Source organism: Passer domesticus, chromosome 9 (assembly GCF_036417665.1).
Source record: "Passer domesticus isolate bPasDom1 chromosome 9, bPasDom1.hap1, whole genome shotgun sequence".
NCBI classification, from domain to species: domain Eukaryota; kingdom Metazoa; phylum Chordata; class Aves; order Passeriformes; family Passeridae; genus Passer; species Passer domesticus.
This window is the reverse complement of record NC_087482.1, coordinates 28,613,920-28,632,439: the sequence shown is the minus strand read 5'-3', so window position 1 is coordinate 28,632,439 and position 18,520 is coordinate 28,613,920. Positions and strand designations below refer to the sequence as shown.

The 18,520-nt window shown below is 41.6% G+C and overlaps 1 protein-coding gene across 1 annotated transcript in view; it reads left to right on the top strand.

The window, feature by feature from the left end:
* IARS1 (isoleucyl-tRNA synthetase 1) overlaps positions 1-1,528 on the top strand; it is a 94,346-nt gene extending 92,818 nt beyond the window's left edge. The window contains exon 35 of the mRNA XM_064432251.1: positions 934-1,528. Coding sequence (XP_064288321.1) covers positions 934-1,016 — 83 coding nt within the window. The 3' untranslated portion in view covers positions 1,017-1,528. The remainder of the gene's footprint in view (positions 1-933) is intronic.
* Positions 1,529-18,520: the final 16,992 nt, after the last annotated feature.

The window sequence follows — 18,520 nt, the reverse complement described above, 5'->3', positions numbered from 1 at the left end:
TTGTTCATCTGGGTTTCACCAGTGTTCTGTGTTTGTACCTGCCAAGCTTCTTATCACTCTGAGCTTTTTTAGTGCAGAGGCCTCGGGGGTGTTTGATTTGGGGTGACTTTTGTTCCAAGGCTGTAGCTCCCAGTATTCCAAACACTCTGCTCTCAGTGGGGCAGCTGGTGGCTGCTGGAAGCAAAGTCAGCTAGCACCAGGCTTCTTGGGAAAAAAATTCACATTTCACAATGTAATAGTGAAAGATTTCCAGCTCCTGCAGGCTTTGCAGGTGACTTTCCCTAGACACAAGTGGGATTACTCTGTGTTTGTGTTTCTTGAGTAATTACAACCCCTGAGTCAGCCTGTTGGAAGCATGCTCTGTCCTTCAGAGGTTTGTTGGGACTTTATCCTGTTCCTGTCCCAAACTCTGGGCATGTAGCTGTGAGAAGACTTAGGGAGTTATCCTGTATGGTAAGAAAGTTTTCAGGCACACTCAACAAGATTCCAGCAGTAGTTCTTCAGCAGGTACTGGTACAATCCTTGCTTTGCATATAAACTGTTTATGAGGGACTCTGGCTTTCTGTGCCTTGTGTTCTACTGTTCATATTGACTTCATATCATGCTGTTAGAGTTTTCTGAACTAGGTGCTGCTCTGTCAGGACGTGAAGGGGAGAGCTGTGGGCTGTTGTAACCTTTCAGAAAGTTCTACTTTGGAACATAAAACAGGCTCTCCTGCTCTTGCAGAGACACTCCTGTCATGTGGTGACCCTTTCTTTCATGCCCTGGGCTTTAACAGGAAGGAATTCTCAGCTGAGCAGTTTCTGTCCCAGTCCCACTGTGGTGAAACCATCAAAAATGTCTGAATAAAGCAAATGAGAAAAAAAAAAGTTCATAGTTCTCCTGGTAAGCAAGAGCACTAACTGTTGTTTCTCTCTTCTTTTCTTCATTCAGAGATCACAAAGGATGTTTCTATGAAGAACCTGAACATGAAGACCCTCTATGTTCATGTCATACCCACCACAGCTGAATGTTGAGAATTCCAGATTTATGACCATGTAGACTTTTTTCCACAAAAAAATGAAGTCAAAGGAAATTATTATGCTTTTAGATGAACATCCAAGTTGTGTAGGGTACTTTTAACATCTCTGGTGGCACACAGGATGTTTTCTACCAGTGCATGTCTAATATGCTGCTCTTTGGTTTCAAATACAATGTATTTTCATTATGTTACCTTAATATGCTGTAAAAGCTGTTCAGAAACCTTAGATATCTATGCAGTAATTTGCCTGAGAGAAATGGGACTCGTACCTCAGTGATGCTGTTCTCTGCCTGTCCTTTGTGCAGAGGGCATCTTTTCTAAACCATGGCTTACCTACAAGGCTCTCTGATATATACCCACCCTCCCACAAACAGCTTTGTAACTTATTTAAGGGTTATCTGGATTTGTTCATTCGTACTTGCTGGGTTTTCATCATATGTGTGGCTGTTGATTTCAAATACTCCCTAATTTCAACACTTGGAACAATAAATTTGCTTCATCTCCTGACTCTTGCTTTCCTGAGTTCTGAGTGCTTTGCTTCCTCAGGATTTCTGAAGGAGACACCTCTGAGAGCTCCATATGGATCAGGAGCAGCCAGAGACACCTGAGATGTGACAGTGCTGAGCACCAGTGGCTGTTTGCATTGTGGTGCTGACAGGTTTGGGGGGTTGGGGGGAGAGCTGTTCTCAAGCAGAAGCAGTTTCAAACTGCAAACAGTTGGGGTTTTAGTTTCTGTGATACCCAGTAGAGCTTGTCAGTGTTCACTTGTGTCCCTGCTGGCAGGGGAAGGAAGAGCCCACCTTTGGCAGTGCTGGGCTGTTTCTGCCTGCTTCAGCTGCAGGTTTGAGCACACCTGGGGTTTCTGCACCTCCCTGTGGGAGGCAGAGTGAGCCTTGGCTGTCCTGGCCCTGTGCTGGGCAGGAGCTGCTGGACACACACTGCAAACTGGAGTAACAGCCTGCCAGGGCAGACACTCCTGAGCACGTTTTTCCATTGCTCTGTGTGCTTCATCTTTGCACCAGGAGCAAAACCTAAAGCTGGTTCATGATAACTCCCTATTAGTTGGAATAACTATAAATAGCTGTTCTGTGTAACTCCTGTGCACCAGTGGACTGTACCAAAATGGTAAGGACTCCTTTGAAGTGGACCAACTTCCTGGCACTCAGATTACAGAAAATTATTTTATCAGTATTAAAAATGGCTGTGCCTCCTGAATCACTGGCCTGTTCAGGTTAATGAATACTGGATGTTGCCCTCTACTTTTACCTGGAAGTCAGCTGGTTTTTAGTGACATAGTGACATGGAAATCCTATTTGTATTGGTTTGTGGGGTTTCTTTGTCACATCAAAAATGTCCAGGTTTCATCTTCCTTAAAGCAAGATTGCTGTTCCTAAAGTAATTTTGCTTTATTATTAATGGAGAATAAAGGGAGATGGTAAATGATTGCAACCTAATCTCATTCTTAATGATCCAGTCTAAGGTCACAACACTGCTTGCATTTTTAAAGACTTATTTGGGATTTAGCATTTTGTCCTGTTTCATCTGACTCTCCTTTCTTCACTGCACACACTTCACCACTTCACTCTTCCTTTTTCTCCTTTCTTTGCTTTTTTTTTGTGTATGTGTGGTTGTTTTATTTGTTTTGTTTTGGTTTTAGTTTTTGTTGGTTTTTTTTTACCTGGTTGCTTTTAGTCTCTCAGCTTTCTCTCCACATCAGCACAGTCCTCATGGGTTGTGATGACTAGAACAGAAACCCAGGTGTGCTCCAGCCTTCTCACATCACAAGGACGGAAATGCCCATAGATGCTCTTTCTGTCTGGTAGGATCAGTGGAAACTGGCAGAGAGGAAAATTCAATATACTTAGGACATGTAATGGAGGAACAAGAGTGGAGTGGATCAGAGGACACTGCTGGAAATGCTTCTGGATCCATTAACTTTACATCAACATAAGTAGCATGTAATTAAAAAAATAATTTGGTGCAGAATTGGGGTTTAATTCTCCTTTCAGGTGCCACTGTTAGATGGCTGTGGTCTGTTACCTCCACAGCCATGAACATTAGGAACAGGCCGTGACCCATTTGGGTGAACTTGTGCTGTCTCTACCTTTCTTCTCCACATCCATTTTTAGGATTCCTTTTTTTATTATTCTGGATAATATCTAATCATTGCATGAGAGAATTTATCTCTTGGGATCTTTTGAAGTGGGGAATGTTTCCTAGTAATTTTTTTATTGAGGTTTCTTAATGCACTTCTATAACATTATCTAGGTTGGGCTAATAATAGTCTCTTGGCTTGATGTGATATTCTTCAGGATTTATGTACCTCAATTAGCTTTCCTCTTAAATAGCTTGTTACACAAATGAGGTCCCAGACCTGCTGCCTACAGAAGCCATGACCAGGGCACTCCCAGAGCTGTGTCACAGCATTTGCTGTACCTGGAGGAGTTTGGATCCTTGAATCCTGATGTTGCCTCTCGCCTGCTGGCATTCCAGCTCTCCTCCTGCCTGGAACGTGAGCAGCTTCCAGGAGCTGGGCCGCTGAGCCAGCTTTGTGCTGCTGGGGAGCAGGAGCTACTGACACAATCCAGATCCACTGTTATATCCAAAAATCAGTGCTGGAGCTCAGCAAAATGGGGACATCCCCCACCACACATGCACAGAGTTGTGTCCCTCCCCACTGAATCTCTGGGAGCTGGTTTGAGCTCCAAGGGGTTTGCTCTGCCCCAATTCCACCAGGCTGGCATTCTGATCCCAGCTGGCACCTTGGCAAGGGGAGGGCACTGAGCAAGGCTGAGGACAGAGGACATCCTCAGGCTTGGCTGAGCTGAACCAGCAAAGTTCTGTGACAGGAGAGCAGCAGGACTGCTCCCTGGCAGTGCAGTCCCTGTCGTTCCTCAGGACCCGTCACTGAGCAGGGCCAGGCTGACTCTGGCCCAGAGTCCCCTCCTGCCTCCCCAGGGTGGGGTACAACAGGCAGAGCTGCATTTCTGCCCTGCCCAGGTGCAGGGAAAGGCACCTGGTCTCCTTCTACAGGTAACTTCCTGAGACAAGAATGGTTTTAAGGAGAGAAAAAATAAACAGGTTTCTCCTCATCCTGCAATGAGTTGAGTAGCAGCTGATCAACCTTCCAGTCCTTTTGCAGCTCAGAATATTTCTGATTTCTGCCAGCAGCAGTGGAGTTCAGTGTCCTCATCATTACTGGTTAAGCACAAAGCAATTATTCAATCTGTTAAATAATTTCTTGCTCTTTATCTGATTTCTTACAAGCTGGACTCTTAACACTGATTAAACAGATTGAAAATACACGGTCTGCAGCTGCATTACAAAAGGTGGCCTGCAAAATAGCCTCAGATAATTTCCTTTCACATCTTTCTTCCCCAGCACGAGCAGCACAGCACCATCCACACACAGGAACAGCTTTGCAGGGGGAACACAACTTTGCTGAGTTAATTTTACTCTTGCTGTGCTGTGAGTGGTGGGCAACTGGGGTTGGAGGGAGGGACTGTCGTCAATTATCTAATGTTTTCCCCAGTTAAAATGTTTATGTAACAAATATAATTACAGCTTTTATGTAATTGACGGGGAAAAAAAGGTTCCTATTTCAGTATGTCTGGATATTTCAGTTAATTTCCAGTCTGTGTCTGCAGAAAGTTCTAATTAGGGGGTCGCAAAGCTCCTCAGAAGACTTCTGAAGTTCCCTGTAGATGGAATTAAAATTGTTCCTAAAGATATTTAATTTTTAAGACTTTCTTGGGAGTTCTGTAAACACTGTCCTAATTCTGCAATTTGTTCTAGTTGTGTTTAGTGTTCAAAACAGTGAAAACAGCTGAAACCTCTCAGACGAGCAAAATGTACCCTGGCACTTAATGTTTGCTGTGTTTGCTCACGTGTGACAGCTGTGCAGAGGGTGCTGCCATGGGATATCACTTGTGGTCTGCCAGAAGGGGACAAATATCCTTTAGCTTCCAAGTCAGCAAGTTTGCAAAGGTGAAGACTACCAAAATATAGACCTGGGACGTGTGTTCTGTGATTAATGTGCTGGCACCCCCCAAAATCATGGGATCTTTGGGGCTGCATTGCTTATGGCTGTCGTGTGCCAGGCAGTGAAGTGGGAGGAGATGAGGCAATGTGGAAAAATTGACATCTTAGACTGCAAATCTTGCTGGTGATACAATCTAAACAAGGATGAAGGATCCTGAATATTCCTGAAGACAGTGCTTGTAAGATGAAAAAGAGAGGTTGCTCACTGTGTCAGCTGAATGAGCCAAAAGCCAAGCTCAGGCTCTTGGAAACCAAGAGCTTTACAGCAGAGGGAGTTGCCACGGATTAGTAATTAAACAAGGACCAATAATTCCATATTCTTGCCAAAGAACACAAGTACCAAAAAAAGCAAGTGCTGTGCTGCATAAACAGGATTGTCTGGGAGATGGTGAAGTAATCTTTCCACTCAGTTACTGATAAGGCTCCTCCTGCAGCCCTGTGTCCAATTTTGGGAGCCCTGCCATGAGGAGGATGTTGACAATTTGGAGGGAGGCCCGTGAGGAGAATCAGGAATAAGGTCTGGCAAAGATGTCTTGGGAAAGACTGAAAGAGTTGGCATGTTTATTCTACAGCAGGGAAGTCTGAGGGTGAGATGTGAGGAGTCTTCCAATAAGTAAATAGTAATTGCAAAGAGAGTAGTAATGATCAAGTTTTCAAGAGGCTTGCAGTGAAATGGAATGGGAATTTAGGCCACACATGAAGGGAAGCTGCCTAAGAATTAATCTGTCCCCAGCAGAGTGACCTAGGAAAGTGACAGGGTTTTTCTGACTCACTTTTAAATTTTTTTTTTCCTTAAAATGATGGATTTGCATAAAAAAATTCCTGACAAATTTCAGCCTGACATCAGCTCACCCATAAAAATTACTGGATACAAGGAAAGAAACTAGTTGTTAGTTCTAAAATGTGATTTTGTTTGGATATCTACAATAATGTGTTAATCACATTGATCTGTGGCACCTTGTGGCATCCTCATCATCCCACTGGACGTGCAAGCCAGATGCAAAAATGGATTTTGCTGGCAATGTTTGGGTATCTTCAAGATTCTGTCATTCACTTGGTGTTAAACACCATGTAACTTAGAGCAGCTCTAAGTAAGAGGAATCAAAGTAACAGAAATAAAACACAGAAAGGGGATTAAAACCCCAGAACAACACAGGTTATATTTATTTCTCTGTGTGATGATTGCTTGCCCCAAAGGGCAGTGGAGGGGACAAACCCAAACTGGAACAGTTACCTTATGCTGCAAATCCCTGGATGATTAGTTTGTGGACTTGGCAGGAGCTTACTCCTGCTCTTAATTCTGCAAATTAATTAGAAAAGTGTCTCAGGTTCCCCCTTTTTAATGCTCTTTGTAAAATTGCCTTTCTCTGCTGCTTTGCCCTCGTCTCAGGGACATAAACTCACAGTTCAATACTAACGGAGGAGATGAGCTGGTAAACAGCCACAGGTGTTTCTATTTCCTCCACCTAAAATTAAATTAAGGAGTAATTGAGTATCTCTTTGAGGAAAAAAGTCCCAAAGCAGCTGTGTAGTGTGTCTGCCACAGCGGTGGTGGGGGCTGTAAGCACTGGTGCCATGGTACCAGCACATCTCCATTGACTTGTTCCAGCTCCATTGATGGGCTGCACTTGGATTCTTGTCTCACCTCTGTTTGCTGCTCCACTGCCTGAGTTTTACAATACAGAGCTCTGAATCTCAGTTCTACAGAATGCCTTGAACCTCTTCCCCTCTCTGGCTGAGCCACTGCCCTGTGCTTTTGCTTTGATGCTTTTTTGGGACTACCTAACACATTATTCCTCCAAATGCGCCTCTTTGTATCATGCTCTCTATTTTTGTCATGTCTGAATTAAGGGAATAAAAGAGGCCAGACAGAATTAAGGGAATGAAAAGCAGTTCTATTTATTGAAGGGCCTTCAGGTACATTTAGGGCAGATGAAATCCCCCAGGGGCTACACCCAAAATGGACCACAGCTCACGGCTTTTCCCACTTTTATAAATTTGGTCCATTTGCACACTGGGGGTTCATCTGCCCATTCCAGCTCCAGGTAATGAAGTCATTGACCCCAGGTTTGCTCCCCCAAGTCCCTTTTGTTCCCATCTCTGGGGCCTGAGGCAGTGAGGTGTCCTTGATTGCCAGGCCTGGAGAGGAATTGTTGTGTCTGCCCAAAATGGGAAAGCTGCAGCTGACCCTGTGTGTGGGGTTTGGAGTTCTACACTAAAGAACTGCAGGAGTACAAATGTATGAAAAATAGACAAGCTAAAATGCTAAGGCATCAGCTTTTAGCACTTGTGTATATTAGCCAAAAAACACTGGCTATTTCAGGCTGTACATATTCCAAAGAGATGCCTTCCTCCCCCTGAGGAAAAGAGCAAAGAACCAGTAACATCCATCATTTTAAAATGGAAAAACCTACAAAAAGATACTGCAAATAGAGATTTAATGGTCTGTTTCCAAATCCCATTTTGCTGTTGGTACCATCACGTACGAGACACAAACGGCTCGCTGGGAAGAGCAAGAGCAAGAGCAGTGTCAGCCAAACAGAGCTGCACAAGATTGTCAAATATTTAGTTTGACTTGGATTATTGTGTGAAACTCTGCTTTCAGCTGCTCTCCTGGTGGATGCACAGGCCTGTCTTGGGTAGCTCTGATAGATGTGCTAACCTGGGGTTGCACAGCACAGCCCTGAGGGTCCCAAAGTGTTTCCCTGCTCCCTGTTTCTCTGGCTGCACATGGGAATGTTGTTCTTTGAGCTGCTTCTGGCACACTGGATTTTCATTCCTGTGTTTCCATTCCAATTTCTTGTGTGTGGACTCCAGGGATTCTCACTCAAAGCTTCATTTGCCAAGCAGGACTTGTCTGTGCTGACACAGAGAGGCACAAACGTTGTCACTGCTGCCAGAGGGTCCAGCCTTAACACCTTGTTTTTTTTTCTCCCCACCATCAGTGGACACACCTGGAACTTCTTAAGGTTGGTACTTATTTTACTCTGCTGTTTGCCAGAAAGGCATGCTGGAGCTGACAGTTCAATAATGTGTGTTTAGATTTTTAAACATGTCTCCTTGAAGACCAGGCTCTTGGTCTGTCCCAAGGCAATTCCCACTTTCAGATTTCTTTTTTTGCAGAAAGAAAAGTTGATAAACTCATTAATTACATCCTGCATAAACAGTGAACTCATTGAGGGGGAAAAAAATCCAAACCCAGGATTTCTTTTAAGGCAAAGAAATACGCTGATTGTTTTGTAGGTTTGCACTTTTAGAAGTGAGCACAGCAACTTGAAGCCTGTGAGACTTGTCCTGTTTTTCCTTAGCTCAGTGGCAGAGTGCAGGCTCTGGCTGCTGGATCCTCCCAGAGCTGCCATTCAGAGCCTGTACTCAAATTAATCTTTGTTAGATGATGTAAAAACAGCAACAGAGAAACTGACCCAGGAGTCAATGGCAGCAGGTTAATTCTTGAATAATTTCCATCACAATAGGAGAGGGAAGGGAAAAGGAATGAAGTGGTGGCAAAGTGAAAGATTTTCATGCAAGTGTATGTAATAAAGAGAAAGGGAAGATAAGGGCACCAAACACTGAGTGCATGGAGTCTCTTTATTGCTCCTTTTTTAAAGTATTAAGAGTTGCAAGAGGCCAACGTAATTTATAAGGGGCAATAATATCAAACAGGTTTTCTACACCTTTGTAATAACATGCCTAAAGTATTGCCAGTTTAAAGCCTTTTCTTGCTGGAATAATCACTTTGAAAAAATGTATTATTCCCCAGCAGTAAAACCACGGAAAAGCTGCAATGTGTTATATTAATTCAAACATTACAAAAATAGAGAACATCATAAAAAGAGGTGCATTTGGAGGAATAATTTTTTATAACTGTTGGTCAGATCTACATGAGTTAGCCAGGAGTTTATCCTTTGGAAATCAGGAGCTCTGTAATAATGCAACACAACAGAGTAATGTGTACAAACAAAAATACTCTACAGGTGAGGAGACATTAAGTCAAGGAAAATTAAAAGTTCCGTAAGCTAAAAATATTTTAAAATTAGTGATTAAAGGTGAAGGACTTGAGAGCTGTGGTTTCTGGTACATGTGCACTTGTCTGAGTGTCATAGTTGGTTTTCTGTTCCATAGTCTGTTTTCCCCAATATAAGAATGGTATTAAAAATAATTTTTCCCACAGCTTACCTGAATTTACCATTTTGGGAGACAGTCATTTCACATCCCTCATCCTCTCGTTGTTTGCATCAATTTGTAAGGAAAACTAAAACCTGATCTGCTTCTGTCAGCTGAGGATGAAACATTGTCCAGGAGTTCTTAGCAGAGCACAGTTACTGAAACAACTTTTTAATATCAGAAACACAGCATTTTTTCAGGTATTACTAAAGAAGAATGTGATTTTTTTTCAACTCCTTAAACTATTGCCTCTTTCAGAAATGGATAAACAGAAGCAGCTCTTACCTTGGTGTTCCTTGTGGGCATGGAGGGTTGGTCCATGGTACGTCAGATCTTGCACTGTCACATTCTCCATTGCTACACAAGGACAGGGAATGAAGAATGGAATAAAACATTCTCTTTGTGGTGCTGGGATGGGCATTTATTCTACCCTTGGTATCTCTATTCACTGATTTTTTGCTTTGCCCTGTTAAAATGAGATGTAACAAATGGTGGAAAGGCAAAGTGAGCTGGAGAACCCTCAGGTTTGCGTGCAAACTTTCAACCTGAAAAGGGTCAGAGGGTTGGGGTTTTCCTTCCCCTTTTTCCACCTCCTTCTGACCTGTCCCTCCCATTTTCTCAGCTATAAAATGCTGCAATATTTCACGATCATTATGACAAAAATTGGTATCTGGGAACCTTTGCAGAGATTTGCTCCTCCCAGTGCAGACCAGGATTTATGGGAGGCTCAGCCTGGCAAGGAGCATCTGAACACACAAGCCCCACTTTGCCACGAGGAAGGAGAGTTTACTTGTCTTTGCACACTTCAAAGTTGAGTCATGTCCTATAAATACACTGCACATAACGAGGATTTAGGCATGAAACACTCTGTACTAGTGTTTTAAGAAGCAATTCTGTGTTTTTCATACACTTGAAATCCATGCCAGGCTAATCTTAGAGCCTGTTCAAGCTTAGCAAGGTCATGTAAGTGCTTTGTGCAATCACACATGTGAGTTGTATGTAACTTTTTATTAACTTCTCAGTCTGCTAAAACCATGCATAATTCATTTCCCTGCTTTTTTTATCCAACCATATGATAAATGAAAAGGAGAGGGGGGAAAGATGAGAGACTGGGGAAGCTTTGTCATGTATGCCTAGCACTGAGAAACCACCAGCCCTGCCAACTCACAGATCCCCGTAAGTTACATAATTAAAGGAATATTAATCTGTGCTAAGTACATCTACCTCAACACCCCCTCAGAACTGGGATAATGACTGCTTTAGCAGAGACTCTCTGATTAATATATGTCAGTGCAGCCCATTAAAAGTAAGTAACATGCATGGAGTCTAAGAGATGTTTTAGGGAGTAGATGAAGATCTCCTGTTGTGTTTTTTTTTTTTTTTTGTTTGTTTGCTTGTTTGTTTAGTGGTTTTTTTTCTTTCTTTTTTTTTTCTTTTCCTGGACCATAGAAGGTGTTTGTTTTCTAATATGGGTTTACTCCTGTATAATAAAACAACCTTTTAAAAAATGTATCTTCATACCTGGGTTTGCTTTCTTTGGTCTGAAATAACTGAATATACCCTTAAGCCTGTCCTCTGTGCATATAGGCAGGTTGCAGGATTGTTGTAACCTCTGGGCAGGTGCTGCTCTGCACCCTGTGAGCTGATTTGCTGTCTCATGTAAACCTTGAACATTTGCCTTAGTGCAGAAATTCCTGGATTTCCTGGATTTTCCCTACTGAAGCTCCCCTAATGCTGAGTCAAATGTGTATTTTCAATTTTGCCAATTGTTGGAGACTAAATGCAGACACAACTAATGAGCATTGGTTTAACCAAGAAATAAACCAGAGACAGGAGAGAACTGAAAGAGGAAACAGAGATAACTTAATTTCCAGGACCAAGGCCTGGCTGCCTCCTTCCTCTGGGAACAGCACAGTCCATCTTTGGGACCTCCCTCTGTGCAAAGAGCTCACTCCCTTCTTCCTCACAGAGAAAAGAAAAAGTCTGGAGAAACCAGAGCTGCTGGGAAGAAAGGGATGGTGCTTATCCCAGCCTGTTCATTCCAGGAAAAACCAAATGATGGAGCTGCAAAGGGGAGGATTTCTGAAAGACCCAGGGACTTTTTAGCCTGAGCACACCCCAGAGCTGTTCTGCTGAGTGGCCATGGGAGGACTGGCAGCCCACCCACCACGAGCTTCCCCAGTGTTGTTCCAGCTTTTGTTTTCCAGCAGATCCCAGCTCAGTGCTCTGCTCAGCTCCAGGCTTGCTGTGCCTAGCTGGGACAGCTGGCTGTGCACAGCAGCATTTGTGCTTCCCACCTTCAGGAAAGCTGGGACATTAGGTTCATTTCTTTGTTTTTAAATTCTCCTACTCAATCAAAAATTGTTTATTTTGGTGAGATAATATGATACATAAAAGTGATATTTTACTTGCCTCGTTAGGAAGTGTTTGTGAGTGAGGACAGAGTGTGCATCAGCCTGGGAGTGAGAGCAGCCCAGCAGGACAAGACCATTCCCATATCTATCTATCTATCTATCTATCTATCTATCTATCTATCTATCTATCTATGTATCATCTAAATCTATCTATATCTATATCTATATCTATATCTATATCTATCTATATATCTATCTATATATCTATATATTTATATATATGTATAAACACGTGTATATAGAATGTATATATATTAAAATATATAGACATATATACATGTATATATGTATGTGTATATATGAATAATGTGTGTGTGTGTATATATATATATACATACACACACACACACATATATATATATACACATATACAATGGGATTATACATATATACATATATATATGTGTGTGTATATATACACACACACACACACATATATATATATATATATATATATATATATATGTAATCCCATTGTAAGAGAATAACACTTCTCCCAAGAACTTGTTTGTCCTGGGATTTCACTTACATATAACAAAAAGTTTAATCCATCTCTAAGAGGTAATTAAATCTTAAAACTTCAGGGCCTGGGGGAATGTTTTTTGTACAATGCATTGGCATTCTGTGTCAAACACTATTCCCGAGGTAATTTTGATCCAACTGTCACTGGGACACACTAAAATAAGGGAGTATTTTCAAGATCAAGAAGTTTGCAGAACCTCAGACCACTCCAGAATAGTGTTTTAAAATAAAATTCATCCCAAAGTTTATCCATGGTTAATTAAAAGTTGTGTAGAAAGTTATACTGAGAGAAGTGCTGTGGTTGGGATGCACTTTGTCAGTATATTGCTGTTGAAAAGTTCAGGTTTAAAGCTGTAAATGACAATTTTAATATTTACAGGAATAAGAAAAAATCAGAATTTACTGGCTGAGAAAAAAAAGCAAGTAATTTTTAACTGGGAGTAGTTTTTTGTCTAAAAATTCTAAATCAATTTAAATCAATATGTTGCTGAAATGCTGTAATTCAGAAGGTGGAATGAAAAATAAGAGAAGGTTTGTAACTCATCCATCTGTAATCCACATGCACACTTTTGCCTTTCTGCTGTTTGCACTCATCACTATAATTTATGCCCAGGATCATTAGACAGATATATGGATTTAATTATAAAACAATATCAGAGGTTAATTCTTAATTAATCCTTAAGTGCATAATTTAAGTGTGCAGGCACCTTAAATTCTCCCTCCAGATAATGGAGAGTGGCAAGGGGGGATACTGAAGGAGATCTGGAATTGCCATCTGGGTGTGCTTATTTACCTTTCCCTTGTTTTATGTCTGTGAGTAAATATAAATATAAATATAAATATAAATATAAATATAAATATAAATATAAATATTTCCCACTCTTTTCAGAGCTGAAGGCTGCAGGTGAGGCCACACAAATGCCAGGTGTGCCCCTGCTGAGCCATGCAGGGTGTCTCTGCTGCAGTTTAACACGAGTTAAACCTCATCAAGCCCTGGCACAGCTCAGCCCATCAGGGTTTGGGTAATTCTGGGGTTAATTTTGGAGTGCTGGGTGACTGTGGGGTTAATTTGGGGATGTTTTGCAGGGTGATACCTGAGTCTGATGTGTTCATCTCACTCAGGGCTGGCTTGCAGTGACTGTGAGGAGATCCAAGGCAATTTTTTATGAAATGCAGTGAGAAATAAGCACTGGGTTCATTAGCAGGAGTTTTGGCCAGGAGCTGGAGAAGTGAAAAAGCAGATTTCACTGCTGATAGATTGCAGAGCAGCCTAACAGCATTGTTAACTTCCTTTTGCAGTGGCGTGGGTCTCCTGAGCGCATCCAAGGCTTCCTGATTGTTTTTCCTGGCATCTAGAACTTGAAACAATCACCAAAAATTCATGCTGGCAGATTTGCCTTGCCCTGGTGCTGATGTTAATTAAGACTTGAAGTATGAGGGGGCTTCCTCGAAAAAATAGCAAGATTGTGATTTACAGCCTTCAGTCCAAAGGAGATACTGTGAAATGTTGTTATTCTCCAAGCAAGTGAATTATTCTTACCCAAACAGCAGCAAGTTAAATCTGGGATTTATGAAATGACCACTGGGACCACACCTAGGTTGGTTTGTCTTGCTGTTAATTTTATTTGTAACATCAATTTTATGTTATGGATAAATATTTTAGGTATTTTTGTGTAGTATTTTTCTGGGAACTTCTGCTGCAAACATTGATGACAAGTATTTAAATCAATTATTCTGCTTCCCATTGGGAAGCTGCTGTAGAAAGCAAGGACTGACTTTTAAATTTATAGGAATGTTGAGACAAATTTGCCAATTCTCAGCTGGTTTTCCAGTACTGACCTTTAGCTGCTGCTTTGTTTTCACTGCTTTCTTTTTTTTTTAAATTTGATTTTACTCTTGTTTCTGAAATGCCCTACGTCCCATGTCCAAGGATTTAATGCTCTGCCACTTTCAGCATCTTTGGTACTTGCATTATTTTGCAAAATGGTGCCTATTTCAATCTATCAGGATTTTTCTTGGAAAACAAAGTTAAAAAAATAGTTGAAAAATCAAAAGGAGAGGACCATGTTTGAGATTGTGATTATTATCAAAAACCTGATAACAAGACAACTTGAAGTTGTTTTTTCTGTTCTCAACTGTAAAATAACAGTGCTATGACTCAACTTTTGCTAATTCACCATCTTTTGGCTTTCTGTGTTTTCAGAGTTTTTAATCCAACGCTGGGTCCACTTGAGCATTTTCCTTCATGTACTTCATTTTTAATAAATAAATAAAACAAAATATCTAAGTTGTTCTCAAAGCAATGTCATCATTACTAAAGCTTTTACTTTTGCCAACTGATTTCTCACAATAATCTGTGGGATGGGTGGTATATAAAAGTTGGGAGTTTTTTACAACAGTCTTGCTGCATCACTGAAGAGGATTGTCCAGGTGTGTTGCAAAAAGGTTTGGATATTGCAAAAATCTCTTTTGCACAATTTACTCTGTGTATATAAAAGAACTGTGTGACTACTAAGGAGTGCAGGGGTCAAAAAAGTTATCCTGCCCCCTTTTATAGATATATAACTAGCAGATTATGACAAACCAAGTCAGATTATGCATCTGGCAGAACTAACTTGTGACCCTTTCTGAAAATATATAATTGTAATATCATGTTGTCACTATTCACCATATTCTGACTTTTTGTTGTGGTGGCTTCAGGTTGACTGGTCAGGGTTTTTAACGTAATTTTTAATTTTTTTTTTTATTTTTTTTTCCCTAGAATAAAGGTGCTGTGGGCACCTCCATCCATTGAGTTCTGAATGTGGGAGAAAATGGCCTTTTATGCTGTTCCTGCTTTTGGTTGCAAGATCATCAACTTTATGTCATGTTTAACAGATTACAGCTTGAGAATTGCCTCTGCCAGGGAAGCACCAGATTTGTTTTGATATTTGTTAGCATTGATAGAGAAATCAATTGGTAATTTTAATCAATCTTATTTCTGGGCAGGGTCAGCAGTACCAGCAGCATGGGAACTCTGTGTCTCACCTGAAGAATTGCTGAAGCCCAGGTGGAAGTGGAAGTGCCTCTACTTTTGTGTGGCTGGAGCTGGGCCACAGCAAGGTCATTTCATATCAGTGCAAACAAAATGTGCCCTTTGCACTTGACTCTTTTTGCTTTAATACTGAATTGCAACAGAAAAATGATGATTCCAGAATATCCCAATACACCTAATAATCTTCTGGTCAACCTGTATTTTTAACAAACAAAGCAAAGGGCAGGTTTTTGTTATCTTCTCCTGTAGTGCATGTGATGTTGAAACATTAAATGCAAAAATCAGTTTCCTCATGCTGGTTGCTGTAAGACATCATGGCAGTATCACAGACTGTTTTACTGACACAGCCTTTGTCTGGCATTACTTTTGCTCTTAAACCAGCAGATATTTAGGGCTGCTTGGCTTTTCACTGGCAGGCAGGTGTGAGGGTGTGAAATTACTGCAGGAGATCTCACTGGCGATTCACAGGGATACATTTTCTACTCTATCAGATGCTGGACTTGTGCCATGCTTTGGGGGCATTTGATACCTTGGGAGTTTTTCCTCAACAGAAGCCATGGCTGGGCCTGAACATTCTGGTAACGAAGTATCCCAATTTGTTGGAAAAGCCCCAGTTTGGTGGCTGGGAATCCAGCGTGGACACCCCAAATGTCCTCCCTGCTGCTCGTGTTTCACTCAGGGTTGGGTGACCCCTCCTGGTAGCACCTCTGTGCCTGAAGGATGAGGACAGCTTTTGGGACTGCACTTTGCTCTGCTGATGCACAAACTGCTGCGGTTTTGGCAGGTTCAGTGTCCTCCCCTTTCACTCTCAGCGTCGCCTCTTGGCACCAGCAGCAGTTCAAAGATAAACTCTGTGAGTGCAGGAGGGCTCAGGGGGTGGAAGATGTTCTGTTTATATGTGGTATCCAGACATTGTTCTTTCACACACACATCTAGTTTTAGAAATTTCCTAAAGGAGGCTGAAATACCAATAGCTGCTCCAATCTAACGTAGTACAGCCAAAATCCTGGCTGCTGAACTGGCATCCATTGTCACTTCCTTTCTGAAATTTCCTTGAAAATCCTCTCCTGTTTTGTTGGTGTGGAAATTAAGCTCCAGGCTGTGAAAATGATGTGAAGCTAAAACCTGAGAAGAACAGTCTGAGAAGGACAAGTCACTGTTAGGTTATTCCAGCTTGAGGCAAGCATAGTGCCAGAGGTAGGGATGACATGATCTCTGCTCCTTTACATTATTTTGGTGAAGGAGATGACCCCCACTATGCTCATATTCCCCCTCTAACCAGGAAAATGAGAAGAATTTAAAGGAATCTCTAAGTGTCACCTTAGGTGAGAGGAGGTGCAATGATTTTAGGAAAAAACATAACACAAACAGTCCTAATCTGTACAATATAATAAGAAGTGTTAAATGTAGTCATTAGTTGATGTTGTTACTGTTAACATCACACTTTAAGTGTTTTTAAAACCTGTATGCAAGAGGTTGAGTTCCTAGAAATGCTGTAGTAACAGAAAAGATGTGCTGAGACCCCTGTCATGTACTCTACAAAAACATGGGGACAGCTTCTAAAGTTGGCAAAAATGTACAAAATTCTACTTCACTGTCTGCATGGGGAGAGATTTTCATAGGCAGGAGCTCTTAAACTGAAGAAATCTGCTCTGTCATTCATTGCTTATCACAAGAGATAAACAGCCAGACACTTCTGCTATTTCACCATGATTGACAAAATCAGCTGTAGGGGCTAAACATCTCAAGATGGAGAGGAAGCCAGGAAAGCAATCATTTGTTTGTGCTGCTCTGGTGTTATTAATTCCAGCTGCAGTGGCTGACCCTCTGAGGATGCTCTGATGTGAGAATCACATGATGGACACTGTCCTTCTGTGTGAGATTCAAACCCTGAGCTCTGCACTGTCAGCCTGGGTATTTAACAGGTGTAGCTCTGTGTGGAATTCAGTGTTTCTGTGAAAACAGTCTGGGGGATGTAATGTTTTTTGTGCAGCACAGAATTACCAGTGAAATGCGTTTGCAGGCAGCTAGTAAGGATGCACATCTAATGCTCTTCAAATGGCACTCCAATCATCTGCTTTAAATGATTAATAAGCACGAGCTGAAAATAGCACCGCATTTACCTAATGTTTGCAGGATTATTTTTGTAAACTTTTCATTCAGGCTTTCTCTGCCATCTTTCTAAGCATTGTCAAAACAAAAAAATGCTGCTGTTCTTCATTAGTTTTCCTCAGTTGGTTTGATCTTCCTCATGACCCAGGGAAATGTAGCAGGGGAAAGCACCCTTGCTCACTCTCACTTGACAGTGGTTTAAGATCAGATGAGAAAACCAATCCAGATATTTTCAGAATACTTACAGGTTTCTGATTTTCTTCCAAATCTGGAAACTGAACTTGGTGAGACCTGCAAGTCTGGATTTTGTTAACAAGCTTGTCTGAAAGCTCTACAAATATACTGTAACATCTTCTCCTGGCTTTCAGTAAGTTAGAAAGAGTTTTAAAAGATGAGGAGGGATTTGTGCTTTCATGTTGCCTGTCCTACTTTTTCCTTTAGTCCTTGCTGAGATAAGGTTAAAACTGGAATTTAAATGGTGTTAAGGAAGAAGCCAAGATAGTAATCAGAATATAATTAACAGTGTATCATCTGTCAAACAGCCAGGGCTGGGCAGTGCTGCTATTCACCAATAGAAAGCGGTGGAATACTTCCAGTTTTCCAAGTAAAATGCTGGTGTTGTTTGCTGTAGCAGTGTGCAGGTGCTGTGTGATGTGTGTGCATCCCTCACACCACACGACCTCCACCCCAAATACCAAATACACTTTTCTGCTCTTCAAAATCCCCTCTGTGTCCGTTCAGCCTTGGGGACATTTGGTAACTGGTTTTAACTCCCAGGGTGAACAGATTAGGTGGCACAAGAGAACTGTTATGAAATCTAACTTAAGCCCATGTGTAAAACCAGAACGTGTTGGTTAAATACCCGGCACTACTACTCTGGCAACATTTCAAAGATGCCATCCTCTTTGCGAACAAAAGTAGTATCTTCAAATCTAAGACACGGGGTGGGGTTTTATTACTAATTTTCTAAATCTGGAGTGCTGATGCTCAGTCTATGTAACGCACATCACCCGTACATCATAATTCCATTTTTTGTACTTCTCCAGGTGCTGTGTCCCAGGGCGGGACTCTCCAGCTCTCAGAATCCGCGCCAGGAGATTCTGCAAAAATCTCAGGTCCCCTTGAGATTTCTGCGGAATTCTGTCAGAAAACCGCCGCGCGTTGAGGAAAAACAAAAGCACAAGGACGGTGGTGGTGTTAAACGCCCGGTGC